General features: G+C 36.3%; 4 protein-coding genes across 14 annotated transcripts in view; all 4 read right to left on the reverse strand.

The window, feature by feature from the left end:
• Nucleotides 1-24,976, reverse strand: part of LOC111188166 (zinc finger protein 729) — a 102,147-nt gene that overhangs the window by 51,790 nt on the left and 25,381 nt on the right. The window contains exon 1 of one of the 7 annotated variants that reach the window (XM_049473195.1): nt 24,618-24,658. The exons of 4 other annotated variants lie outside the window; for them this stretch is intronic. The gene's annotated coding sequence lies outside the window, so the exon portion shown is untranslated. Of the gene's footprint in view, nt 1-5,188; nt 5,230-18,693; nt 18,735-24,617; nt 24,659-24,976 lie in introns of those variants that run through there. 2 more of the 7 variants (XM_049473196.1, XM_049473192.1) reach the window with 2 other exon arrangements.
• On the reverse strand, nt 2,787-5,275 carry LOC125790083 (zinc finger protein 271-like). Its single transcript, XM_049473200.1, has 2 exons — nt 5,189-5,275; nt 2,787-4,917 (listed from the first exon to the last, which is right to left on the reverse strand). The coding sequence occupies exon 2, from the start codon at nt 4,749-4,751 to the stop codon at nt 3,333-3,335; it is 1,419 nt and encodes a 472-aa protein (XP_049329157.1). The 5' UTR covers nt 4,752-4,917; nt 5,189-5,275; the 3' UTR covers nt 2,787-3,332.
• LOC125790084 (zinc finger protein 501-like) overlaps nt 8,626-24,976 on the reverse strand; it is a 41,734-nt gene continuing 25,383 nt past the window's right edge. For 2 of the 5 annotated variants that reach the window (XM_049473201.1, XM_049473202.1), the window contains exon 2: nt 8,627-10,631. In XM_049473201.1, coding sequence (XP_049329158.1) covers nt 9,305-10,528 — 1,224 coding nt within the window. In that variant the 5' untranslated portion in view covers nt 10,529-10,631 and the 3' untranslated portion in view covers nt 8,627-9,304. Of the gene's footprint in view, nt 10,632-18,693; nt 18,737-24,617; nt 24,663-24,976 lie in introns of those variants that run through there. The other 3 variants (XM_049473204.1, XM_049473205.1, XM_049473203.1) reach the window with 3 other exon arrangements.
• Nucleotides 12,707-24,684, reverse strand: LOC125790085 (gastrula zinc finger protein XlCGF26.1-like). Its single transcript, XM_049473209.1, has 3 exons — nt 24,618-24,684; nt 22,500-23,705; nt 12,707-16,648 (listed from the first exon to the last, which is right to left on the reverse strand). The coding sequence occupies exons 2-3, from the start codon at nt 23,599-23,601 to the stop codon at nt 15,819-15,821; spliced, it is 1,932 nt and encodes a 643-aa protein (XP_049329166.1). The 5' UTR covers nt 23,602-23,705; nt 24,618-24,684; the 3' UTR covers nt 12,707-15,818.

Genomic DNA, 24,976 nt, shown 5'->3' on the forward strand with positions numbered 1-24,976 from the left:
AGCAACCAGCATCAAAGGATCTGAGGAGGCTTAAAAGAGAAGATCTAAAAGGAGAGTTTTATCCCGATTCAGCTTTAAGAAGACAGTTTTATATTTATCTCCTCTTAGAAAGTCCTTTGCTTATGTTCAAACCTATCTAGAAAATAGCATTTCATCACTATATTACCTATTTTTCTTTAGAATTTTATATATTTCTGCATAAATATGACCTAAAACAAAAGTCTTTAAACTGCATTTTCGCATTATTTCTTTTGAAAACAATGTACAGCTCTGGAATAAATAAAGAGAGCTCTTCAGTTTCTGAATGAGTTTCTCTGATTTTGCTATTTATAGGTTTATGTTTGAGTAAAATGAACATTGTTGTTTTATTCTATAAACTACAGACAACACTTCTCCCAAATTACAAATAAAAATATTCTCATTTAGAGCATTTATTTACAGAAAATGAGAAATGACTGAAATAACAAAAAAAGATGCAGAGCTTTCAGACCTCAAATAATGCAAAGAAAACAAGTTCATATTCATAAAGTTTTAAGAGTTCAGAAATAATCAATATTTGGTGCAATAACCCTGGTTTTCAATCACAGTTTTTTTTTTCATGCATTTTGGCATCATGTTCTCCTCCACCAGTCTTACACACTGCTTTTGGATAACTTTATGCTGCTTTACTCCTGGTGCAAAAATTCAAGCAGTTCAGTTTGGTTTGATGGTAAAATCAAAGAAACTCATCATTTTTAAGTGGAACTTCCTTTTACAATATAGAACACATCTTGGTGCAATAATGACTACATAAACTCACTCACTTAATAAACTTAGATACAGCAATAACTCTGCATCTACCAGGTCATAGTTCATACCTAATATTGTGCTTAACAGGATGGAAAAAAAAATGTCTTATTGTGCATAATACAAATACGGCAATTATTTTTGATTTCCACATAACAGATCCCCAAAAATGTACTAATAATAGTAGAATAAAGAATAAAGCTTTAATACATTGTCTCATTTTAGGTTCCTGGATTTTAAAGCATATTTTTGGTTGAGTTACGATACCCAGCGATATGCATGGTATGTCTTGTAAAAGAAAAGTGCATTTAGGTATAGATTTTAAAAGTATACTTAACATGGAAAAGTACATACTTTTTTTTTTAAATATGTACTTAAAAACACACTAAATGTACTATTTTGGCACAACCTATTTCAACTTAATTATATTTCAGTTGTAATTAAGCTATATTTAAACATATCATAAAAGCATTAAATTGAGCTTTTGAGTGCTTTTTTTGCATAACTTATGCAAAGTTAAATAGACTTAAGTACGTGTTTTTTAAACATTTTCAATACACCTGAAATATAGAATAAAAAACTACACTACAGTGCACTTTTCGCAGTATTTAATGCCAGTATATATATTTGCATAAAGTATATTATATGGAAAAAGCAATTTTAGTGTTCATTACCTAATTTGAACATCTTACTTTTACAATAAGACATAATCAAATCAATCACTTTGGATTAATGTTTTTTAAAGCATATTTTTGGTTGAGTTATGATACACAGCGACTAAATGTATTGTTAAACAACCTGTCGTGATTTTGTTGAGCGTTGGAGAAGTATAAATATTAATAATAATAGAAGAAAACAGTTTTTAAGCACCTCTATTACCTTACCTTTAACTGGTAAAATGTATATTCTGTGATCCAGACACATTTAAAATTAGAGGAGCCCCATAAACGACAGATTAACTAATAACCATTAAGTATTTAAATTACTGGTATAGATTTCACATCATGAAAAACACTTCACTTGCAATTTCTACCTGTTCCTAACTGTTCATATCAAGAATTAAATTCAAATTATTAATTCAGCAACATATTACATATAAACATAGCAGGTTCTCATGGTCTAGGAGTAATTTGTCGTTTTCTTTTATGCAATTCATTACTTTGTGTTATTCAGTAAATGTATTTTTATTAATTCACCGTATTTTCACATTACGTTCACATTACCAAGCTGAAGTCATTCAAATCAGATTTTTTGCTCAATGTGTCTCAGATCAGATTTCTTCATGTCTGTGTGAACGTGACAAATCATATTTGATTCACTTTCATAAGTGGTCCTAACTCGGATAAGTATCCGATTCACAGACATGCAACAGGAATGTGAGCGGTCAAATCAGAATTCATGCTCTATCTTTTTGCTTTTACGCATTAGCATTAGTGCTACATGCTTCTCTCTTGTACCCACACTGTATCTCTTGGTGCAGCTGTGCAGCTATAGCTGCAAAAAAAAAAAACAGCAAAAGCAAACCACCTGTCCTTTTTTCACCTCCTGGACCTGAGCATGAACTTCAGAGCAGCTGTTTACTCTCCACTCCAGCAAAAGATGCTCCACATATGAGCTGCTAACTCATCCATTTCCCTTTATAAAGCTACGAGTCTCTCCTCTCTCTAATATGAGGGGTTTTGTTGTTGGTGAAGAAGGAGGCGTTTATACAGGTATCAATGTGCAAAATCTGATTTGAGCAACGTGGCTTGTAATGTGAACGAAGGCTAAATCTAGCACTATAAGGTCATTGCACAATCAAATAAAGTCATACGTGTTCACACTTTCTGACTATTTGAAATTTGGTTTACAGCTGGAAGGATTATTCTCTAAGTGCAACTAAAGAACATACAAAGAACATGCAGAATTCAATGCATAGTTGGTTCTCAGAATAATTCCGCTTTTTGAAATAAGCAGTTTATTTTCAACAAGCTTTTAATGAACTAATCTAAATCCAAAGTAAGAGAGAGTTTTTACATCATATCAAAACATAATGTCACATTGAAACATTACAAATTATTCAGAAATTGCAATTTCTATTTTACTTCCTTCCTAATACATTTGTGTATTTTCAAATGTGAGCATTAGAATTTGCTTCCACTCTTTCAGTGATACCACTTCGCTCATCATGAATGCGCTGGTGTCTTTTACAGGCACTCTCTAAAACTCATCCCACATTCTGAGCAGTAATACGGTTTCTCTCTGGTGTGTACACACTGGTGTGATATCAGACAACTCTGTTCAGAGAACCTCTTCTTACAATGGGAGCACTAATACGGTTTCTCTCCAGTGTGAATGCGCTGGTGCCTTTCGAGGGTAGTACCCTGCCTAAAACTCAATCACAATCAGAGCACTGATACGGTTTCCCTTCTTTGTGAATGCACTGATGTGATATCAGATAACTCTGTTGATGGAAACTATTCTCACACTCCGAACAACGATATGGTTTCTCTCCAGTGTGAATGTGCCGTTTTTTTTTTTTTTTTGCGTATTACTCAGTCTAAAACTCAATCCGCACTTGGTTTCTCTCTGGTGTGAATGCGCCGGTGTTTTTTGAGGGAATCACTCAGTCTAAAACTCTTCCCACACTCGGAGCACTGATACGGTTTCTCTCCGGTGTGAATGCTCTGGTGTAAAATCAGACCAATCTGTTGATAGTAACTCTTCTCACACTGCGAGCACTGATACGGTTTCTCTCCGGTGTGAATGCGTTGGTGATTTCTGAGGGTATCATTCAGTCTAAAACTCTTTCCACACTCGGAGCACTGATACGGTTTTTCTCCGGTGTGAATGCGCTGGTGTGTTTTGAGGTTGGTACCGTTTCTAAAATTCTTTCCACAATCTGAGCAGTAATACGGTTTCTCTCCAGTGTGAATGCGCTGATGTGATATCAGATCCTTCCGATGATTAAAACTCTTTCCACAATCGGAGCACTGATACGGTTTCTCTCCGGTGTGAATGCGCTGGTGTCTTTTGAGGTTGGTAACGTTTATAAAATTCTTTCCACAATCTGAGCAGTAATACGGTTTCTCTCCAGTGTGAATGCGCTGATGTGATATCAGATCCTTCCGATGATTAAAACTCTTTCCACAGTCAGAGCACTGATACGGTTTCTCTCCAGTGTGAATGCGCTGATGTAAAATCAGACCACTCTGTTGATAGTAACTCTTCTCACACTGCGAGCACTGATATGGTTTCTCTCCGGTGTGAATGCGCTGGTGTTTTTTGAGGGTATCATTCAGTCTAAAACTCAATCCACACTCGGAGCACTGATACGGTTTCTCTCCGGTGTGAATGCGCTGGTGTGTTTTGAGGTTGCTACCGTCTCTAAAATTCTTTCCACATTCTGAGCAGTAATACGGTTTCTCTCCAGTGTGAATGCGCTGGTGTGTTTTGAGGTTGCTACCGTCTCTAAAATTCTTTCCACATTCTGAGCAGTAATACGGTTTCTCTCCAGTGTGAATGCGCTGGTGTCTTTTGTGGGCAGTACTCTGCCTAAAACTCAATCCACAGTCAGAGCACTGATACGGTTTCTCTCCAGTGTGAATGCGCTGATGTAAAATCAGACCTCTCTGTTGATGGAAACTCCTCTCACACTCCGAGCACTGATACGGTTTCTCTCCAGTGTGAATTCGCTGGTGTTTTTTGTGGGCAGTACTCTGCCTAAAACTCAATCCACAGTCAGAGCACTGATACGGTTTCTCTCCAGTGTGAATGCGCTGATGTAAAATCAGACCTCTCTGTTGATGGAAACTCCTCTCACACTCCGAGCACTGATACGGTTTCTCTCCAGTGTGAATGCGCTTGTGTTTTTTGAGGGAATCGCTCAGTCTAAAACACAATCCACACTCGGAGCACTGATACCGTTTCTCTCCGGTGTGAATGCGCTGGTGTTTTTTGAGGTTGCCACTTTCTTCAAAACTCATCTTTCACTGTAAGCATTGACAGTTTCTTTCTTGTATAAAAATAAAGGTATGTTTCGTAATCACTTTTTTTCCAAAAAAATCTTCTGCCGTGGGGAGGTGTCTCTTATCCAAGGAAGGAATCCAGAAGGAGCAGCAGAAGACTTGCGAAGAGAAATTTCATTCCATTCTGGAGAAGGAAGAAAAGTAACACAAGCTTGTCACCAAAAATTCACATGCATAACTAGATTGGCATTTTTATTTGGTTTGATTTCCAACATGCATAAACAGTGCTCATTGGACGCATACATTGACTTGCAGTTAACTGTGTATTCCAGGATTTTTTCATTGTACCATAAAGGTTTGCTTTAGCCCTATCTGAGGATATGGTGTGGGGAGCGTACACACAATACAGGTATCCAATGTTAGCATGTGAGTAACGGTGTAGTAGAGTTCTTTACCTGCAGCAGATCAGATCCTGTTTCTCTATAAAACACTGCGGACTGAGAGCTTCTTCTTCTTCTACACTTTATTATCTTTGGAGAAGCAGCACCTCCACCTGGACTGGAGGAGAACTTACACTGTGGTTTATAGAGTTTTCTTAAAGATACAGGTCACTAATGTGTTTTTTTTATCAGTCAAATTAGCTCTAGTTTATACCAAGAAACTAGCATGATTCCAAGTATTCTAAAGATTGGCACTAATAAGCTTTTGGAGGTTTTTATGGTTGTTCCCAATAATGGAATGAATTGTGAACATTTATAACATACTTTAGCAGTTTTCAAAGCCATCCCACTAAACATTAGATGTCTTACGGACGTGCAGATCATGTCTTTATTGCATCCGTCGATTCCAAGACCAGTTCTGAACTTCTACACGACGTGCAAACTAGGTCCACTATTTGGACTAACTGTGACTTCACTTAGACGTCAAAATGCATTTAAACATTTGAACGTTGGACCAGGTAACTTTTTTGGACGTCATGGGGACGTCTGAGACAGGTGCAGGAAATATACAGTACAGGCCAAAAGTTTGGACACACTTTCTCTTTTTCAGTGCGTTTTCTTTATTTTCATGACTATTTTATATTGTAGATTCTCACTGAAGCATCAAAACTATGAATGAACACATGTGGAGTTTTATGTACTTAAAAAAAAAGGTGAAATAACTAAAAACATGTTTTATATTCTAGTTTCTTCAAAATAGCCCCCTTTGCTCTGATTACTGCTTTACACACTCTCTGCATCAGTCTTGAAAGAAGGAAGGAGTTCCCAGAGGTGATTATTAGCACTTGTTGCCCCTTTGTCTTCTTCACTCTGTGCTCCAGCTCACCCCAAACCATCTGGATTGGGTTCAGGTCCGGTGACTGTGGAGGTTCAGCTAATTTTTTATTACATTACATTACATTACATTACATTTGGCAGACGCTTTTGTCCAAAGCTAAATAAGTTTAAAGGTAAAAACATCTTTGGATAGGGATAAAAGGAGGACAAAGGGGAATAATAGGATAGAGGAGTGAAGGAGGGGAAGAAGGAAATGAGGTTAGAAGTAGTTAGTGTGTTAGAGGTGTTAGGAGAGTAAGTGCTCTTTGAAGAGCTCAGTCTTCAGGAGTTTATTAAAGATAGTGAGAGATTCTCCTGATCTGGTAGTAGAAGGTAGTTAGTTAGAGGTGTTAGGAGAGTAAGTGCTCTTTGAAGAGCTCTGTCTTCAGGAGTTTATTAAAGATAGTGAGAGATTCTCCTGATCTGGTAGTAGAAGGTAGTTAGTTAGAGGTGTTAGGAGAGTAAGTGCTCTTTGAAGAGCTCTGTCTTCAGGAGTTTATTAAAGATAGTGAGAGATTCTCCTGATCTGGTAGTAGAAGGTAGTTAGTTAGAGGTGTTAGGAGAGTAAGAGCTCTTTGAAGAGCTCAGTCTTCAGGAGTTTATTAAAGATAGTGAGAGATTCTCCTGATCTGGTAGTAGAAGGTAGTTAGTTAGAGGTGTTAGGAGAGTAAGAGCTCTTTGAAGAGCTCAGTCTTCAGGAGTTTATTAAAGATAGCGAGAGATTCTCCTGATCTGGTAGTAGAAGGTAGTTTGTTCCACCATTGGGGAACTCTGTATGAGAACAGTCTGGATTGTTTTGTGTGAATGTTTGTTTGGTAAAGCGAGGCGACGTTCATTGGAGGAGTGAAGCGGCCGGGAGGTAGCGTAAGCCTTCAGGAGCGAGTGCAGGTAGGAAGGAGCTGTTCTGTATCACCTTGTAGGCGATTGTAAGAGCTTTGAATTTGATGCGAGCATCAACTGGTAGCCAATGGAGCTCAATGAGCAGCGGGGTGACATGTGCCCGTTTTGGCTGGTTGAAGACCAGACGTGCTGCTGCATTCTGGAAGTACAGAGTACATTAAGTACATAAAACTCCACATGTGTTCATTCATAGTTTTGATGCTTCAGTGAGAATCTACAATGTAAATAATCATGAAAATAAAGAAAACGCATTGAAAAAGAGAAAATGTGTCCAAACTTTTGGCCTGTACTGTATTTTATCAAAGAATAAACTTATTTGTTTATTTATAACATATAAACATTGTTGTTATCAATATGGTTAATAAATATCAATATAGATTATTTATGATTAAGCATTGTTTATTACTAATTATTTAGTTGAGTACATCATATTTTTGTATCTTTTTAATTAATTAACAACTTTAGGTATTTAATTACAAATGTATTTTTTATTTGGCAATGCAATTTGTGGAACAGTTGCCATCTTCTGAAATGGAACTACAGCTATGCACAAAGCCTAGAGGTAGTAGGTCTATAAAAATGATGTCTAAAATAAGTCTAATTTTTACATAGAAAAGACATCTACAATGACCTCATTTGGACTAGAATTAGCCCTTAATTTGGAGGTCTGGGGAACATCAATATAAACATGCAAAAATGACCACAAAAAGACGTCGTTTCAGTGTTTCTTTGTGTAGTTGGATTTCTTTTAAGATGGATGCTTTAAAAAAAAGAAACATAACACAGAATATGGTTTCAAATATTGTTTTTCTTCTTTTAAATTGCCAGTTTAAGGTGGGTTGTGCTGGACTGGAGCTGGTTTACCAGCATACCAGTGTTTTTTTATTCCCAAATGACGAACTAAGAGTAGAACAAATCTACTTAAAACTACTGAAAAACAAAGAAAAATCCTATATCCTATCATTATCCTGAGTCGTTTAAACTATTGGCACCTTCTGCTTCTCTTTAAATTACAAAAGTGAGTGTAGTAAGCACTTTATTCTCAGCCACCTTTTAATCAAAAAGAATAGTTTAACAATGTTAAATTTTAACATTGCATCACATTAAAAAGATCCAATACACAGAAACATATGCAGTACGTTTGCCGATTTTCTCACTGAAATTAAGCTATTTCTCAAACAAGTTTTGCCTTTTTTGTAATGCATTTGTTGGTGTTTTTTGAGGTTACTACCATCTCTAAAACTCACTCCACACTCTGAGCAATAATATGGTTAGAAGTGGTTGAAGTTAGAAAAACTGTAGGAGGAGAAACTGTTTATAGAAAGTGGATTTCTAAGAACAGTTTTCCAAGCCAACTTAATAAGAATACGGCACTAAAACAGATGTAGTACAATGAAGAATCAATAATTCTAATACAATACTACTACTACTACTACTAATAATAATAATATATTATAATAAATTGCAATCATTTCACTGTTAAATTTACTATCCAAGTTTTACAGCATATATAGGGTAAATGATGAATGTCAAATTCCTTCTGTGTCAAACACAAATAGTGAATATGTTGAATATGTCTTATACTAGGAATCATTTTTATTTGTATACTGAGATTTTAACTTTAATAAAAACCGTGCTTTACACTTTTCATGTTCATTTTATTTATTCATTAATGAATTCACCTATTTATACGTTGAATACAAATAATTAGTAGTAGCAAAACTGAAAATTCAATGAACATGCACAATTAAACCCTTTTAATTGCCATAAAGTTATTTAGATAATAATTAGTCAATAATCAACAATACATAACGTATATATTTTGCTACAGGGCATTATTATTAAAAAGACTAATAATTCCTAATGAGGTAAGCTAGCTAGCTAACTAACAAAATGTAGATTAAAAGATGGATGATCACACGCAATCAAACCAAACTGAACTGCTTGAATTTTTGCACCAGCAGTAAAGCAGCATAAAGTTATCCAAAAGCAGTGTGTAAGACTGGTGGAGGAGAACATGATGCCAAGATGCATGAAAAAATTTCAGCCATTTCTCATTTTCTGCATATAAATACTTTAAATGACAATATTTAGTTTTGACAACATAAAAGCAAAAAGACGCATGAATTCAGATTTGACTGTTCACATTCATGTCGCATGTCTATGGATCGGATACGTATGTGATTTAGGACCACATATGAAAGTAACTCGAAGCGGATTTGAAAAAATCAGAATTGGCACGTTCACACAGTCATGAAAAAATCAGATCTGAACCACTTTAGCCTGGTAATGTGAACAGAGCCTAATTAACAGCATCTTATAAAAGAACAGTCATACTTCAACGAGTCCAAACATCTACTTTAGATTTTCAGTGTGAACGTGCTGATGCCTTTTGAGATTACTAAGCTGATTAAAACCCTTTCCACACTCTGAGCACTGATACGGTTTCTCTCCACTATGAATTTTCTGGTGTCTTTTCAGAGCACTGTCTTGATTAAAACTCTTCCCGCAGTCTGAGCAGTAATAGGGTCTCTCTCCAGTGTGAATGCGCCGGTGTCTTTTAAGCGTACTCTCCTGATCAAAACTCTTCCCACAGTCTGAACACGGATACAGCTTCTCTCCAGTGTGAATTTGCATATGTTTTTTGAGGGAATCACTTCTCCTAAAACTGATCCCACACTCAGAACAGCGATACGGTTTCTCTCCAGTGTGAATGCGCCGGTGAGTTTGAAGAGCACTCTCTTGACTAAAACTCTTCCCGCAGTCTGAGCACTGATGCAGTTTTTCTCCAGTGTGAACGCGCTGGTGTTTTTGAAGATCAACTTCTTGATTAAAGCTTTTCCAACAATCAGAGCAGTGATACGGTTTCTCTACAGTGTGAATGCGCTGGTGTGTTTTGAGGGTACAACTCACTCTGAATCTCATCCCACAATCTGAACAGTAATATGGTTTTTCTCCAGTGTGAATCAGCTGGTGTTTTTTGAGGCTATCACTTTTTCTAAAACTCATCTCACACTCTGAGCACTGATACGGTTTCTCTCCAGTGTGAATGCGCTGGTGTGCTTTAAAGTTACTGCTCTCTCTAAAATTCATTCCACAATCTGAGCAGTAATACGGTTTCTCTCCAGTGTGAATGCGCTGGTGGGTTTTGAGGGTACCACTTTCTCTAAAACTCATTCCGCACTCTGAGCAACAATACGGTTTCTCTCCAGTGTGAATGCGCATGTGTTTTCTGAGGTTACCACTTTCTCTAAAACCTTTTCCACATTCTGAACACTGATACGGTTTCTCTCCAGTGTGAATGCGTCGATGTGTTTTCAGGGTACCACTCTCTCTAAAACTCATCCCACACTCTGGGCACTGAAATGGTTTCTCTCCAGTGTGAATGCGCTGGTGTTTTTGAAGATCGCTCTGTTTCGTAAAACCCTTCCCACAGTCTGGGCAGTGGTGAGACGTCCCTTTTTCTGGAAGGTTCTGAGTTTCCTCTTTTGGAGAAAAATTACCCTGAAAATATTCCTCTTGAGTGATGGAACTGTTCAAAAGTTCATCCTCACATTTGATTTCTTCTGATGACAACATTGTGAGTTCCTTTTTTGTGGTGTTTCTTGAGGTACTTGGGGAAGGAAAAGAAGACAATTGGACCCGAAGCAGCAGAAGCTTTGGGATTGGAGGTCATTCCATTCTAAAGAAAGAAACAATTAAAAAAAGAAAAATTAGATCATAATGTATCAGTCTATTGAAAGACATAAGGGCACTCACTTTTTCACATGGAGGAACTGGGTGTTGAATTTCTTAACGAATACATTAAATAACGTAGTCTTTTGTACGGAGACCCTAGGGTGACATCATGTTAAAAAAATAAGTATTAAGGTGTGGGAACAACTTAAGATCATAATGAGATAATAATGCATGGTCACAACTTATATTATTACCCTAATGCACTGGAATGAGATAATTAAGACATCGTTCCCATCGCCTTAATTATCTCATTCCCACGCATTAGGTTCTTGTTCCGATGCCTTAATTAAAGTGTGGAATTCAGATAATTATCTCATTCTCATTCATTAGGATCTTATCTCATGTCTTAATCGTCTCGTTCCCACATCTTAATTACTTCGTTCTCACAAATTAGGATCTCGTTTCTATGCCTTAACTATCTCATTCCCACCCATTAGGATCTTGTTCCCACGCCTTAATTATCTAATTCCCACAATTTAGGATCTTGCTCCCACACCTTAATGATCTTGTTCTCATGCCGTTAATAAGTTGTGGTCATACCTTAATTATCTTGTTCCTATGCTTTAATTATCTCATTCCCATGCCTCAATTACCTTGTTCCCACACATTAGGTTCATGTTCCCATGCCTTAATTATCTTGTTCACAAACATTATAATTTTGTTCCCATGCCTTAATTATCTAATTTTCACACATTAGAATCTCGTTTCCATGCCTTAATTATCTTGTTCTCACACATTAGGATCTCATTCCCACATCTTAATAAGTCGTGGCCACTCATTATTATTTTTATTTTTTTTTAACATGATGTCACTCTGTACTTTTGTAAAAAAGATCTAACCTGCTTTATTATTGGCTGCTTTGTACGGTGCAGCCTCTGATATTTATCTATTATTGATTATCACCTGATTATCCGTTCTTCAGTCAGTTTAATCATGATCAGCCAAACTATTATTATATGTTATTACTGATGAAATAAAAACGGCCTTTTTTAACATTAAAAGTCGTATACATTATACACTAAAATGCAAAAAAAAAAAAAAACCCAAAAAAACTCATTATCTGTCGTTATCTTTATTACCTTTATCACCTTAACAATGTGATTTAATATTAGTGTAAACATTCATAGTGTTGTGTGTGAATAGAGTCTTTATATGTTCTGAATCTAAATAAATGAATAAATATCGGACTCTCTCCCCACTTTAATAAAAAATAAACCGTGTTTCTCCTCCATCAGAGAGAGAGAGAGGAGTAAAGTGAGAGTAAACAGTGAGTAAAAGTGTAGTAGAGTTCTTTACCTGCAGCAGGTCAGCTCCTGTTTCTCTATAAAACACTGCGGACTCACATCTTCTTCTTCTACACTTTATTATATTTGGAGAAGCAGCACCTCCACCTGGACTGGAGTAGAACTAAACAAAACTGAACTACTTCAAGACTAAAGACTAAAGAGTTATCCAAAAGCAGTGTGTAAGACTGGTGGAGGAGAACATGATGCATTTCAAGATGCATAAAAAACCCAGGATTATTCCACCAAATGTTGATTATTTCTGAACTCTTAAAACTTTATGAATATGAACTTGTTTTATTTGTATTATTTGAGGTCTGAAAGCTCTGCATCTTTTTTTGTTATTTCAGTCATTTCTCATTTTCTGTAAATAAATGCTCTAAATGAGAATATTTTTATTTGGAATTTGGGAGAAATGTTGTCTGTAGTTTATAGAATAAAACAACAATGTTCATTTTACTCAAATATAAACCTATAAATAGTAAAATCAGAGAAACTGATTCAGAAACTGAAGTGATCTCTTCGTTGCACTGATGTCTGACAAGTCTTAACTATTTTGCAGCAAAAAATGTGTATAAAAGCATTTATATGAATAAAATACAGTCTGACATCACACACTTAGCCCAACCACAAAATGTTTATTTTTTAGACTTAAAACACAATCTTAATGCTGTCTGTTCTCACTCATTCACACATTTGCTATATGCAATTTAATTAATGGTTTATGTATAGAAGATATTTATTTATTTATTTAAATAATATTTGGCACACATATACACATATAAGTGTACAGAAAAAAGGGTCTTGGCAAGATGAAGAAAATACAGGCTTAAAAACACCCACACACAAAAAAACTAGAAATACAGAAAACAGAATATGAATATAACTATAATATGAAAAAAATGGCAGAAAGTATTAGAAGACACTCAATAGCAAAAAAAAACTAACAAACAACATTGAAAACACTAAAGCAAAAAAAAAATAAAATAAAATAAGGCATTGTCAATCGTACTGCACTTAATACTGTAGTGTTATACATTTATATGTAATGTGCTGACATTGTCTATAATCCTACATCAGAATAATTAATTGCATTGCAGACAGTATGAATGCATTATATTTAATGTTTTATCTCATTAACTTTATTTAATTTCATAAAACAGCTCTGGAAAAAATAAAAAGAGCACTTCAGTTTCTGAATCAGTTTCTCTGATTTTACTATTTATAGGTTTATGTTTGAGTAAAATGAACATTGTTGTTTTATTCTATAAACTACAGACAACATTTCTCCCAAATTCCAAATAAAAATATTCTCATTTAGAGCATTTATTTACAGAAAATGAGAAATGGCTGAAATAACAGAAAAGATGCAGAGCTTTCAGACCTCAAATAATACAAAGAAAACAAGTTCATATTCATAAAGTTTTAAGAGTTCAGAAATAATCAATATTTGGTGGAATAATCCTGGTTGGTTTTTAATCACAGTTTTTTTTTCATGCATCTTGGCATCATGTTCTCCTCCACCAGTCTTACACACTGCTTTTGGATAACTTTATGCTGCTTTACTCCTGGTGTAAAAATTCAAGCAGTTCAGTTTGGTGGTTTGATGGTTTGTGATCATCCATCTTCCTCTTGATTATAATTCCAGAGGTTTTCAATTTGGTAAAATCAAATAATTTTTAAAGTGGTCTCTTATTTTTTTTCCAGAGCTGTTTCTATCTTTTCCTGCATTTTAGGCCATTCCAGAAAAGTTGAGATGCATTAAGAACTACATCAAGAACAGTCATTAAACAAACAGCAGCAGATAAAAGAACACGAAAAACTGCTAACTTTTGCAAAACATTAAAATGTGACAAAAGACCCCAATCTTTTAAGATGTTTTAGCAGAAAGAACAGACTTGGGATCTTCAGTGCCAAACACATTAAATGTTGGTAGAAGTAAAGGCAACATTTTAAAGTAGGAAGTAGGCCTAAAATGCAGGAATGGATAATTATTAATAAAAATTTAATTACATTGTTCTCCTTTGAGCAGTAAACATCAAGAACAGTACAATTAGGTTACAGATCCATATTTTAAAAAGTACATACATAAAGTTTCATACAGAAATTGAAAAAAAAAAAATTTAGTTGTACCATATTTTCACACAAAAGATGATGCATTTTTTTTCCAATACTGTTCCAATGACTTTTAGCTACAAAAAGGTTTGTTTTTAGACCAGGTTGTTTGGAATTATGCTGCTAAACAACTTTTTTGTGAGCTTTTGGTTTTTAGTGTTTTCTAATATAATCATTACTGGTGTTAGTAATTATGATATCTACAAACCAACTCAGTAAAACATGTAAACTAATAACTAAGAGTAAATGTGGAATACAAACAGGTTAGGAGTAAGTATACATACATTTTGTATATACTCAACAGTTGCGATGATGTTGACATCTCAATAGATCAATTTACAACCTTGTTTTCTAAAAGCCAATATGAAAGGCACAGTCCTAAATAATTTCGATGTGTTTTAATGTCCTTAAATAAACAAACAAGTACCCTTCTAATCTTCTTTCACAAATTTAGGACCACTAAAGAAGTGTTCTGATTATTTTTAACTGGAGAATATACTTATCTATCTTTCACTATTTACCAAAAGAACCTGCACACTGCCCAACACAACACCTGGCCAGAAATATAAAGTAATTCCATGCATTTTTACTGGTTATAGCAATGACATGACTGACTCTTCCAACACCTCTAAAAAAAGGTTAAGTGAGGTCCACCAGAGCTTTCCACATTATTTTAACTTATATACACCAACCAAGCATAACATTATGACCATGTCCTTGTTTCTACTTTACATGTTAAGATATTACCTGCTTTTTAATGTACCTGTGTTTTCAAATTTCAAAGTTAAGGTTCTTCCCAAAGACTCTAAAGCTCTATCTGGACGGGATTATTTTCTCAGGGGGCGTCTGTGATAAATATTTAACACTTCTACTCTTTAGTGATAAAACTCCTGCATCTGGACTGCAATTGAAAAACAAGGGGACCAGAGAGTTTAGACTTTTTTCTCGGTCACATGACATTGCAGCGTTCAGTAGCTCCTCCATTTCCACTCGCTTTTGTGTTTTTAACATGGATCTCTGTGGAAACTGTGGCAAGCCCAAAGTGGAAAACAACTACATGATCGTTCTGGACGGGAGTTTAGACTTTTTTCTCGGTCACATGACATCGCAGCGTTCAGTAGCTCCTCCATTTCCACTCGCTTTTGTGTTTTTAAAGTGGATCTCCGTGGAAACTGTGGCAAGCCCAAAGTGGAAAACAACTACATGATCGTTCTGGACGGGAATAAAATCACAGAGGAGAGAAAAGAGAAAACCCAGAACCCCCTGACAAACTAATTTTGTCAGGATAGGGCTTTATAGCACTTTTTCCACCAAAAGAACTCCAGTTCTTGAAACAGTTCCTTTCAAGCCTATAAGAACTTTTGGTGCTTTTCAGTGAACCAGTTCGCATTTTCACCAGTTTTAGTGGAACCATCAAAACGTCACATCATACATTATCAACAAAGGGTGCTGCACAGCAGCGATGAACGCAATTGGTGCTGAAGAACCCAGAATTCTTCAGTTCCCTCTACAAACGAACATTCCTGGTTCTAGAATCTACTTTTGTTGGTGAAAACGCAGCAAACGGTACGAAATTAGGTTTTGCAAAACCAAAACGTGCCAGTTTCACGCCAATTGAAAAGCGCCATGAGTAGCCATTTAGAGAACACTGTTGTTTAACGCTCTGTCCACAGGTTCTCAAAACTTCTGAGGGTTCCACAATCTCTAAAGCTCCATTGACCTGCTAAGAATTCTTACAGTTTTGCTCCAGAATGAATTCGCTGGTGTTTTTTTAGGTTCCCACTGTCCCTGAAACTCATCCCACACTCCAAACAGGGATACGGTTTCTCTCCAGTATGAATTCTCTGGTGTTTTTTGAGGTGACCACTCTCTCTAAAGCTCATCTCGCACTCTGAGCACTGATACGGTTTCTCTCCAGTGTGAACGCTCTGGTGTCTCCTGAGGTCACTCTGTTGGTTAAAACTCTTCCCACAAACAATGCAATGATACGGTTTCTCTCCGGTGTGAATGAACCGGTGTCTTTTAAGGGAACCACTTTCGGTAAAACTCATCCCGCAGTCCGAGCACTGGTACGGTTTCTCTCCAGTGTGAATGCGGTGGTGTTTCTTAAGGTTAGCACTGTCTCTAAAACTCTGTCCACATTCAGAGCAGTGATACGGTTTCTCTCCAGTGTGAACACGCTGGTGACTTTTGAGTTGACTACTCTCTGTAAAACTTAACCCGCACTCCGAGCAGTAATAGGGTTTCTCTCCAGTGTGAATTCGCTGGTGTTTTTTAAGGGTTTCAGTCTTTCTAAAGTACTGTCCACACTCTGAGCACTGAAACGGTTTTTCTCCGGTGTGAGTGCGCCGGTGCGCCTGAAGAGCACTCTGTTGATTAAACGTCATCCCGCACTCCGAACACATATATGGTTTCTGTCCCGTGTGAATGCGCTGGTGTTTCTTGAGATTACTCTGCTGGGTAAAACTCCTTCCACAGTCTGAGCACTGATACGGTTTCTCTCCAGTGTGAATACGCTGGTGCGTTTGAAATGCACTCTTTTTCATGAAACTCTTACCACAGTCTGAACAGTGGAAAGGCATCCCTTTTCCTGAATTGGTTTGGGTCGGTTCTTGTGGAGAAACACAAAAAAATTCCTCTTGAGCCACAGAACTGCTAGAAAGTCCGTCCTCGAGTTTTATTTCTGTAGAAAGTCCTTCTTCGAGTTTTATTTGTTTTGATGGCATTGAGAGATCCATCTCTGTTGAGTTTGTTGAGGTATATTTGGAAGTAGCTCTTAAGAAATATAAGAGACAACAAACACAGAGGAAGCTTAAGACTCGCAACGAGAGATCATTCCAATCTAAAAAAGAAAGGAAAGAAAAACATGATTTAGATTTACTTTATTGGAAAACACACAAATGAAGTGTTACAATAGTACTAGTCAAATATACTAGAAGGTGGCTCATAATTTGCCTCCTCCTTCCTGGATTTTCCTACTGTGCTTAAATATTAAATTGCAGTTATACAATGACAAACTTTCATGCAGCAGTCCTTAGCTTTATTTACAGCTCTGGAAAAATAAGAGAGCACCTAAAATTGATAAGTTTCTTTGATTTTACCAAATTAAAAACCTCTGGAATATAATCAAGAGGAAGATGGATGATCACAAACCATCAAACCACCAAACTGAACTGCTTGAATTTTTACACCAGGAGAAAAGCAGCATGAAGTTATCCAAAAGCAGTGTGTAAGACTGGTGGAGGAGAACATGATGCCAAGATGCATGAAATTAAAACTGTGATTAAAAATCAGGGTTATTCCACCAAATATTGATTTCTGAGTCTTAAAACTTTATGAATATGAACTTGTTTTCTTTGCAGTTTCTGTAAATAAATGCCCTAAATGAGAATATTTTTATTTGTAATTTGGGAGAAATGTTGTCTGTAGTTTATAAAATAAAACAACAATGATCATTTTACTCAAACATAAACCTATAAATAGCAAAATCTTCTCTCTTTACTTTTTCCAGAGCTGTATTTAAATAATTCTTCTTACAATGTCACCCAGCCCTAACAGGCTACCACTGCATAAGTGTTATTACAGCCAATTCTATTTACAACTAACATTTAATTAATACATAATTAACAATTACCGTATGCATAACTGCAGTATATAAGCAAATGTTAGCTAATGCAGATGTTACTTTAGTTAACATTAGTTAACACTATTAATAAAGTGTATGATTTATTACTCAGCTTAACAAATACTTCACTTGTAACATTAGTTTATCTACATTTCATGTGAAAGTAACATTAATTAATGATGTTGTTCCATGTTTAATTAATGTTATTTAAGAATTGTTAATATATTGCATCATGTCTTGTTCATGGTTAGTAATGCATTTCCATCTGAAATGTGAAATATAGTTAAATTAATGTCTGTTGTTGTTTCAAAGTTGAATCAACATTTAATGTTAAATGAAACGTTAAATAAAATGTAAAATACTTTACTACAGTGATGTAAGCTTATTGTTAACACTCATGAATTGTTAATAATATGAATTAATAGTTTGTGAGCTATGGTTTATTAAAGGTTGAACGTATGACGTTGAAACAACGTTGCCATATCAACAGATTCACTTTTCAAACCTAACACCAAATCCAACGTTGATTCAACGTTGAAATGCCAGCCAGTTATGTTAGTCAGCGTCAACGTTAAACGTAAAAGATACGCGTAAAACATATTTCAACGTTTATTGAATGTTAATTTAATGTTCTTTGTTTTCTGGGGTAAAGATGTAACCGAGATTCGAACAGAAGCATGCGTAGTAACGCCAGCATTTCCCTAAAGCTCCGTTTTACACAATACATTCTATTTTTAAAAGACCAAAGTGGGGATCGTTTTTAAAAAGTTCAGTTTTCAGCGATCAGAAAACAGTTTTTAACGTGAATACGAGACGAGAAAGCAGAAAAAACAGTGTTTCCAATAAATATCCCTACAGCGTGTTGACACGTCCTAAATCTGACCCCTTCAATTCTCCAAATTGTATTTAGAACTACCGCATTTCTGCTCAATTAGAGAGATTGAAGAGTAAACAGGGATATAAAGTGTAGTAGAGTTCTTTACCTGCAGCAGATCAGCTCCTGTTTCTCTATAAAACACTGCGGACTGAGATCTTCTTCTTCTGGGGTTGTTTTTTGGCAGCTTGCAATCTTAGTGCATTACCGCCATCTACTGGACTGAGGTGTAATCACATTGAGATATCAAATACATTTATCTTTATATTTATCTATTTAACAATTGCTCTTTGGGTGTGAACTGGACCATGAGATCAAAGTTATGTTTCAACCTTGAATCCTAGATTATTGTTTTAAATTCTGACTAGTGGAACATGTACTTCTACTTGCTCTGATTTCAGTGCTTATTTTGCCAATTTGTTTTTGTTAATTTAATTTATAAATGAAGATGTGGATTTCATTTTTCAGCAGGACTTGGGGATTTTACTAGGACAGCAATACTGAAGCTGTTTAACGATTACAATGACACTACAAAAGCAAAATACTTTTTAGAATAACATTTTTGACAAAGTTTTCAATCTTGAGGTAAATGTGTGACACAAATAGCATTACTGAGGTAAATGTATCACTATAACAGCAATAATGAAGAATATTAATGATTACAATAATCACTACTAAGGTGAAATTCTCATTTGGATATAACTGGTAATGTAAACCTATCATTAAATTAACGATCCTGAGGTAAATATGTGACAAGAATAGTATTACTGAGGTAAATGTATGACTGGAACAGCATTAGTCAAAAATATTTATGATTAGAATATCACTGCTAATGTGAATGTCATTCAAATAGAATTTTTAATATAAAGAATATTCAGGATTACAATGTCACTACGAATTTGCACAACTCATTAAAATACCAATTCAGATGTAAATTTATCATTAAAATAGCCATCCTAAGGTAAATATGTGACAAAAACAGCATTACTGAGATGCATTCATGATTAGAACAGCACTGATGGAGAAAATGTATACCATACATATATCACTCATTAAATAGAATTGCTTATTTAAATTCTTAAAATGAAAATAAAATTCTTAATGAATACCAAAAAGAAAAAAAGAGATCTTAGAGGCATGCTTTGACGAAAAAAATAGAACACTTTATTATGATCATCTTTGTGTGTTTTTTGTACCTTAGCTAAATGCACATATATTATTGAAAACAATACAGTAAGGTGTGCAAATGATCCAGATTTCAGACAATACACATATCGAGTGATTTCTTTTCTTTGTCATCTATATCTATTTAAACACTGAAGTCAGACTCCACCTCTTTTTGAACTGCTGCTGATGCTTTAGCATTGCCGAGTAGCATCATCACAGCGCTAACGCTCGGAGGAAAGTGCAGCGACTCGGTTCTGATACATCAGCTCACAGACGCAGCCTTGTGATGATCCACATCACCCTAGGAGTGATGAGGGTAAAGGGTGCCATCTACTGTACTGTACCCAGCCAGAGAGAGCAAATCTCCAGGCCCGGTTGTAAACAATGTTTTTTAATAAGCTTCTTATGCACTTTTAATTTTTTTTTAAAGTGTCAGTCTGCATTATTAAGTTTCTAAACTAAAAACAGAAGAATTTCTGAGTGGAGAAGAATATGGATAAAATATTGTGTTTAAGGGTACCAGTGTGCTGAACCACCATCCCTGCTAAGCCCAATCAATTCACACTTAAAACTGGGGTGTCGGGTCGCTTTTCACGGGAATTCTTCTTCTGGTCATGTCACGTGTCTTTACGTACTTACGTCACACGTACAGCCTCTAAAAGAGGATCCGGCTCAGTTTTACTGAACTCAAGCGGCTGGTGGAGCAACGGAGACTTCAGAAGAAGAAACTCAGAGCTCAGTAGCTCATTCACTCCTAGTAAAACCAAAGAAACGAAGGAGTGAAGTTACTGACTGAACATAACCTGGAATCGGATTCATTCATCTGCTCTGAAAGGAGACCGCATCACACCCGCCCAGTCTAAAATGATTCTTCCACATGCAATTTCGATGCAATTATCCATTCTCACCAAAGAGAACCCTAAATCCTCTAAATCCCAAAATGTACTGACATCAGCTTTAATGCCTCGTTTTAAATGTCAGGGCTCTCTGTATCAGATTCTACCAATGAAGTATGGAGCTATTTTGAGCCTTGAGTGCTGGGCAAAAGCACAAAATTACATTACCTCGGAAAGCTGTGGGAGAGTAAAGGTGTGCTATTCAACAAAGGTTAATACTCTTTATAATGTTTATCTACACCCAAAGTCCATTTAAACCAGAGTTTATTAGCTTCTAACGATATTTAAGAAAATGCAAATTCATGACAGATTGTAACACTATTTATCAAAAGGAACCTGCACACTGCCCAACACAACACCTGGCCAAAAATATAGAGGTAATTCCATGCATTTTTACTGGTTGTACCAATGACATGACTGACTCTTCAAACACCTCTAAAAAAAAGTTTAAGCGAGGTCCACCAGAGCTGTCCACATTTTTAAAGGTCACTCACCAAACAGGCCACATTATTTTAATTCATATAAACCAATCAAGCATAACATTATGACCTCGTTCTTGTTTCTACCTTACATGTTAAGATTTTACCTCCTACTTAATGTACCTGTGTCATCAAATTTCAATGTTATCAGGACAAGATTAGTTTCTCAGGGGGGCATCTGTGAAAAATATATTTCACCCTTCTACTCCGGACTGAAAAACTGAACTGAAAAAACAGGGGGACCAGTTAGTTTTTCGTTTTTCTTGGTCACATGACATCATGTTCAGTAGCTCGGCAGTGGACAAATATCTGTTTTATTAAACGCAAGGAAAGGAAACTCAGAGATGTGCGTCCGGACGGGACTAAAATTACCGGAGGAGCACAGAGTTCAGAGAAAAACAGTAGATAATTCAGCCTGTAATTTTCTCAGAGGACGTCTGAGAAAAACACGAACATGATCGTTCTGGACAGGAATAAAATCACAGAGGATAAAAACCCCCATAAAAGAGAAAATTACCCCAAAACCCCCTGAGAAACTAATCCCATCCGGATAGGGCTTTATAGTAGGGCTGCAACTAATGTTTATTTTGGTAGTCGACCAATCTTATCATTATTTTTTGATTAGTCGACTATGTCGTTTATCTCTAAAAGCGAAAGATTTAAAAGACATTTAAATGTCCAGATGGTGTTTAAACGTGAAAAGTACTGACTGAGTAAATATGTAAGCTGTTGTGTTTTTGTAACTAAGTTGAGTTTAAACTGTGTGAGTAATCAATTTACCCATCTCCCATTGCGCTTCTGTCCCCAGAACTTTGTGTAATGCAGTACTGTTACAAATTGAAGGTTAGTCGACAAATCGTCACTGTCGATTATACAATCATACTAATCACTGCAGCCCTACTTTATAGCGCTTTTCCACCAAAAGAACTCTGGTTCTTGAACCAGTTCCTTTCAAGCTTGTCAGAACTGTGGTGCTTTTCAGAGAACTTCCACTTCCACTTTTATGGTTCCACTTTACATTTCCACTAGTTTTAGTGGAACCATAAAAACGTCACACCATCCGTCATCAACAGAGGGCGCTGCACAGCAGTGATGAATGCAATTCGCACTGAAGAACTCAGAATTCTTCAGTTCCCTCTACAAACGAACGTCCCTGGTTCTAGAATCTACTTTTGTTTGTGGAAATGGTGCGCCATAAGTAGCCATATAGAGATCACTGTTGATTAACGCTCTGTCCACAGTTTCTCAAAACTTCTATTGGGTTCCACCATCTCTAAAACGTCATTGACTTACTGAGCATTTTTACAGTTTTCCCTCAGAATGAATGCGCTGGTGTTTTTTCAGGTTCCCACACTCCCTGAAACTCATCCCACATTCCAAACAGGGATACGGTTTCTCTCCAGAATGAATTCGCTGGTGTTTTTTCAGGGTCCCACTGTTCCTGAAACTCATCCCACACTCCAAACAGGGATACGGTTTCTCTCCAGTATGAATTCTCTGGTGTTTTTTCAGGTTCCCACTGTGCGTGAAACTCATCCCACACTCTGAGCACTGATACGGTTTCTCTCCAGTGTGAACGCTCTGGTGTCTCCTGAGGTCACTCTGTTGGTTAAAACTTTTTCCACAACCAATGCAGTGATGCGGTTTCTCTCCGGTGTGAATGAACCGGTGTCTTTTAAGGGAACCACTTTCGGTAAAACTCATCCCGCAGTCCGAGCACTGGTACGGTTTCTCTCCAGTGTGAATGCGGTGGTGTTTCTTAAGGTTAGCACTGTCTCTAAAACTCTGTCCACATTCAGAGCAGTGATACGGTTTCTCTCCAGTGTGCACACGCTGATGACTTTTGAGGTGACTACTCTCTGTAAAACTTAACCCGCACTCCGAGCAGTAATAGGGTTTCTCTCCAGTGTGAATGCGCTGGTGTTTTTTAAGGCTAGCGCTGTCTCTAAAACTCTGTCCACATTCTGAGCAGTGATAAGGTTTCTCTCCAGTGTGAATGCGGTGGTGTTTCTTAAGGTTAGAACTGTCTCTAAAACTCTGTCCACATTCAGAGCAGTGATACGGTTTCTCTCCAGTGTGAACACGCTTGTGACTTTTGAGTTGACTACTCTCTGTAAAACTTAACCCGCACTCCGAGCAATAATAGGGTTTCTCTCCAGTGTGAATTCGCTGGTGTTTTTTAAGGGTTTCAGTCTTTCTAAAGTACTGTCCACACTCTGAGCACTGAAACGGTTTCTCTCCAGTGTGAATGCGCTGGTGCGTTTGAAAAGCACTCTTTTTCATAAAACTCTTTCCACAGTCTGAACAATGGAAAGGCATCCCTTTTCCTGAACTGGTTTGGGTCGGTTCTTGTGAAGAAACACAAAAATATTCCTCTTGAGCCACAGAACTGCTAGAAACTCTGTCCTCGAGTTTTATTTCTTTAGAAAGTCCTTCTTCGAGTTTTATTTCGTTTGATGGCATTGAGAGATCCATCTTTTTGGTGTTCCTGTGGTATTTTTTGAAAGTATTTTTTAAGAAATATAAGAGAAAATGGAAACAAAGGAAGCAGAAGACTTGCAATGAGAGATCATTCCAATCTAGAAAAGGAGGGAAAAAAAACATTTTAGATTTACTATTGAATTTTCTTACTGTACCCAAATATCAAATTGCAATTATACAATGCCAAACTTTCATGCAGCAGTCCTTAGCTTAATTTACAGCTCTGGAAAAATAAGAGAGCACCTAAAATTGATAAGTTTCTTAGATTTTACCAAATTAAAAACCTCACAAGCCATCAAACCAAACTGAGTGTGTAAGACTGGTGGAGGAGAACATGATGCCAAGATGCATGATAAAAACTGTGATAAAAACCAGGATTATTCCACCAAATATTGATTTCTGAACTACTCAAACATAAACCTATAAATAGCAAAATCAGAGAAACTGATTCAGAAACTGAAGTGCTCTCATTTTTTTCAGAGCTGTATTTAAATAATTCTTCTTACAATATCACCCTATGGAGGTGATATGAAAGTTGACTCAACATTGAAATGCCAGCCAGTCATGTTAGTCAGCGTCAACGTTAAACGTAAAAGATACACGTAAAACATATTTCAACGTTTATTGAATGTTAATTTAATGATCTTTGTTTTCTGGGGTAAAGATGTAACCGAGATTCGGACAGAAACATGCATAGTAACGCTAGTATTTCCCTAAATCTCCGTTTTACACAATACTTTCTATTTTTAAAAGACCAAAGTGGGGATCATTTTTAAAAAACTCAATTTTCAGCGATCAAAAACTTAAATTTTTTTAACGTGAATACGAGACGAGAAAGCAGAAGAAAAACATTGTTTCCAATAAATATCCCTACAGCGTGTTGACACGTCCTAAATCTGACAATTCTGACCCCTTCAATTCTCCAACTTGTATTCAGAACTACCGCATTTCTGCTCAGTTAGAGAGATTGAAGAGTAAACAGGGATATAAAGTGTAGTAGAGTTCTTTACCTGCAGCAGATCAGCTCCTGTTTCTCTATAAAACACTGCGGACTCAGATCTTCTGGGGTTGTTTTTTGGCAGCTTGCAATCTTAGTGCATTACCGCCACCTACTGGACTGAGGTGTAATCACGTTTAGATATCAAATACATTTATCTTTATATTTATTCAATTCAATTCAATTTTTCAATTATTCATCTATTTAACAATTGCTCTTTGGTGGTAACCTGGATCATGTGATCACAGTTTCGTTTCACCTCATGAAGCCTTGATTATTGTTTTAAATTCTGACTGGTGGAACCTGTACTTCTACTTGGTCTGATTTTGGTGCTTCTTTTGCCAATTTGTTTTTGTTGACTTACTTTATAAA

The sequence above is a fragment of the Astyanax mexicanus genome, unplaced genomic scaffold (genome assembly GCF_023375975.1).
Source record: "Astyanax mexicanus isolate ESR-SI-001 unplaced genomic scaffold, AstMex3_surface scaffold_34, whole genome shotgun sequence".
Lineage (NCBI taxonomy): Eukaryota > Metazoa > Chordata > Actinopteri > Characiformes > Acestrorhamphidae > Astyanax > Astyanax mexicanus.

What these genes read in the sequence shown, in the direction of transcription:
- LOC125790085 (XM_049473209.1), bottom strand. Translation starts at nt 23,601, where the DNA reads ATGGATCTCTCAATGCCATCAAACGAAATAAAACTCGAAGAAGGACTT. An exon ending in ACCGTATCCCTGTTTGGAAT is followed by an intron (nt 16,649 to 22,499) that starts GTGGGATGAGTT and finishes TCCACTGTTCAG; the next exon opens with ACTGTGGTAAGAGTTTCATG.
- LOC125790083 (XM_049473200.1), bottom strand. Translation starts at nt 4,751, where the DNA reads ATGAGTTTTGAAGAAAGTGGCAACCTCAAAAAACACCAGCGCATTCAC.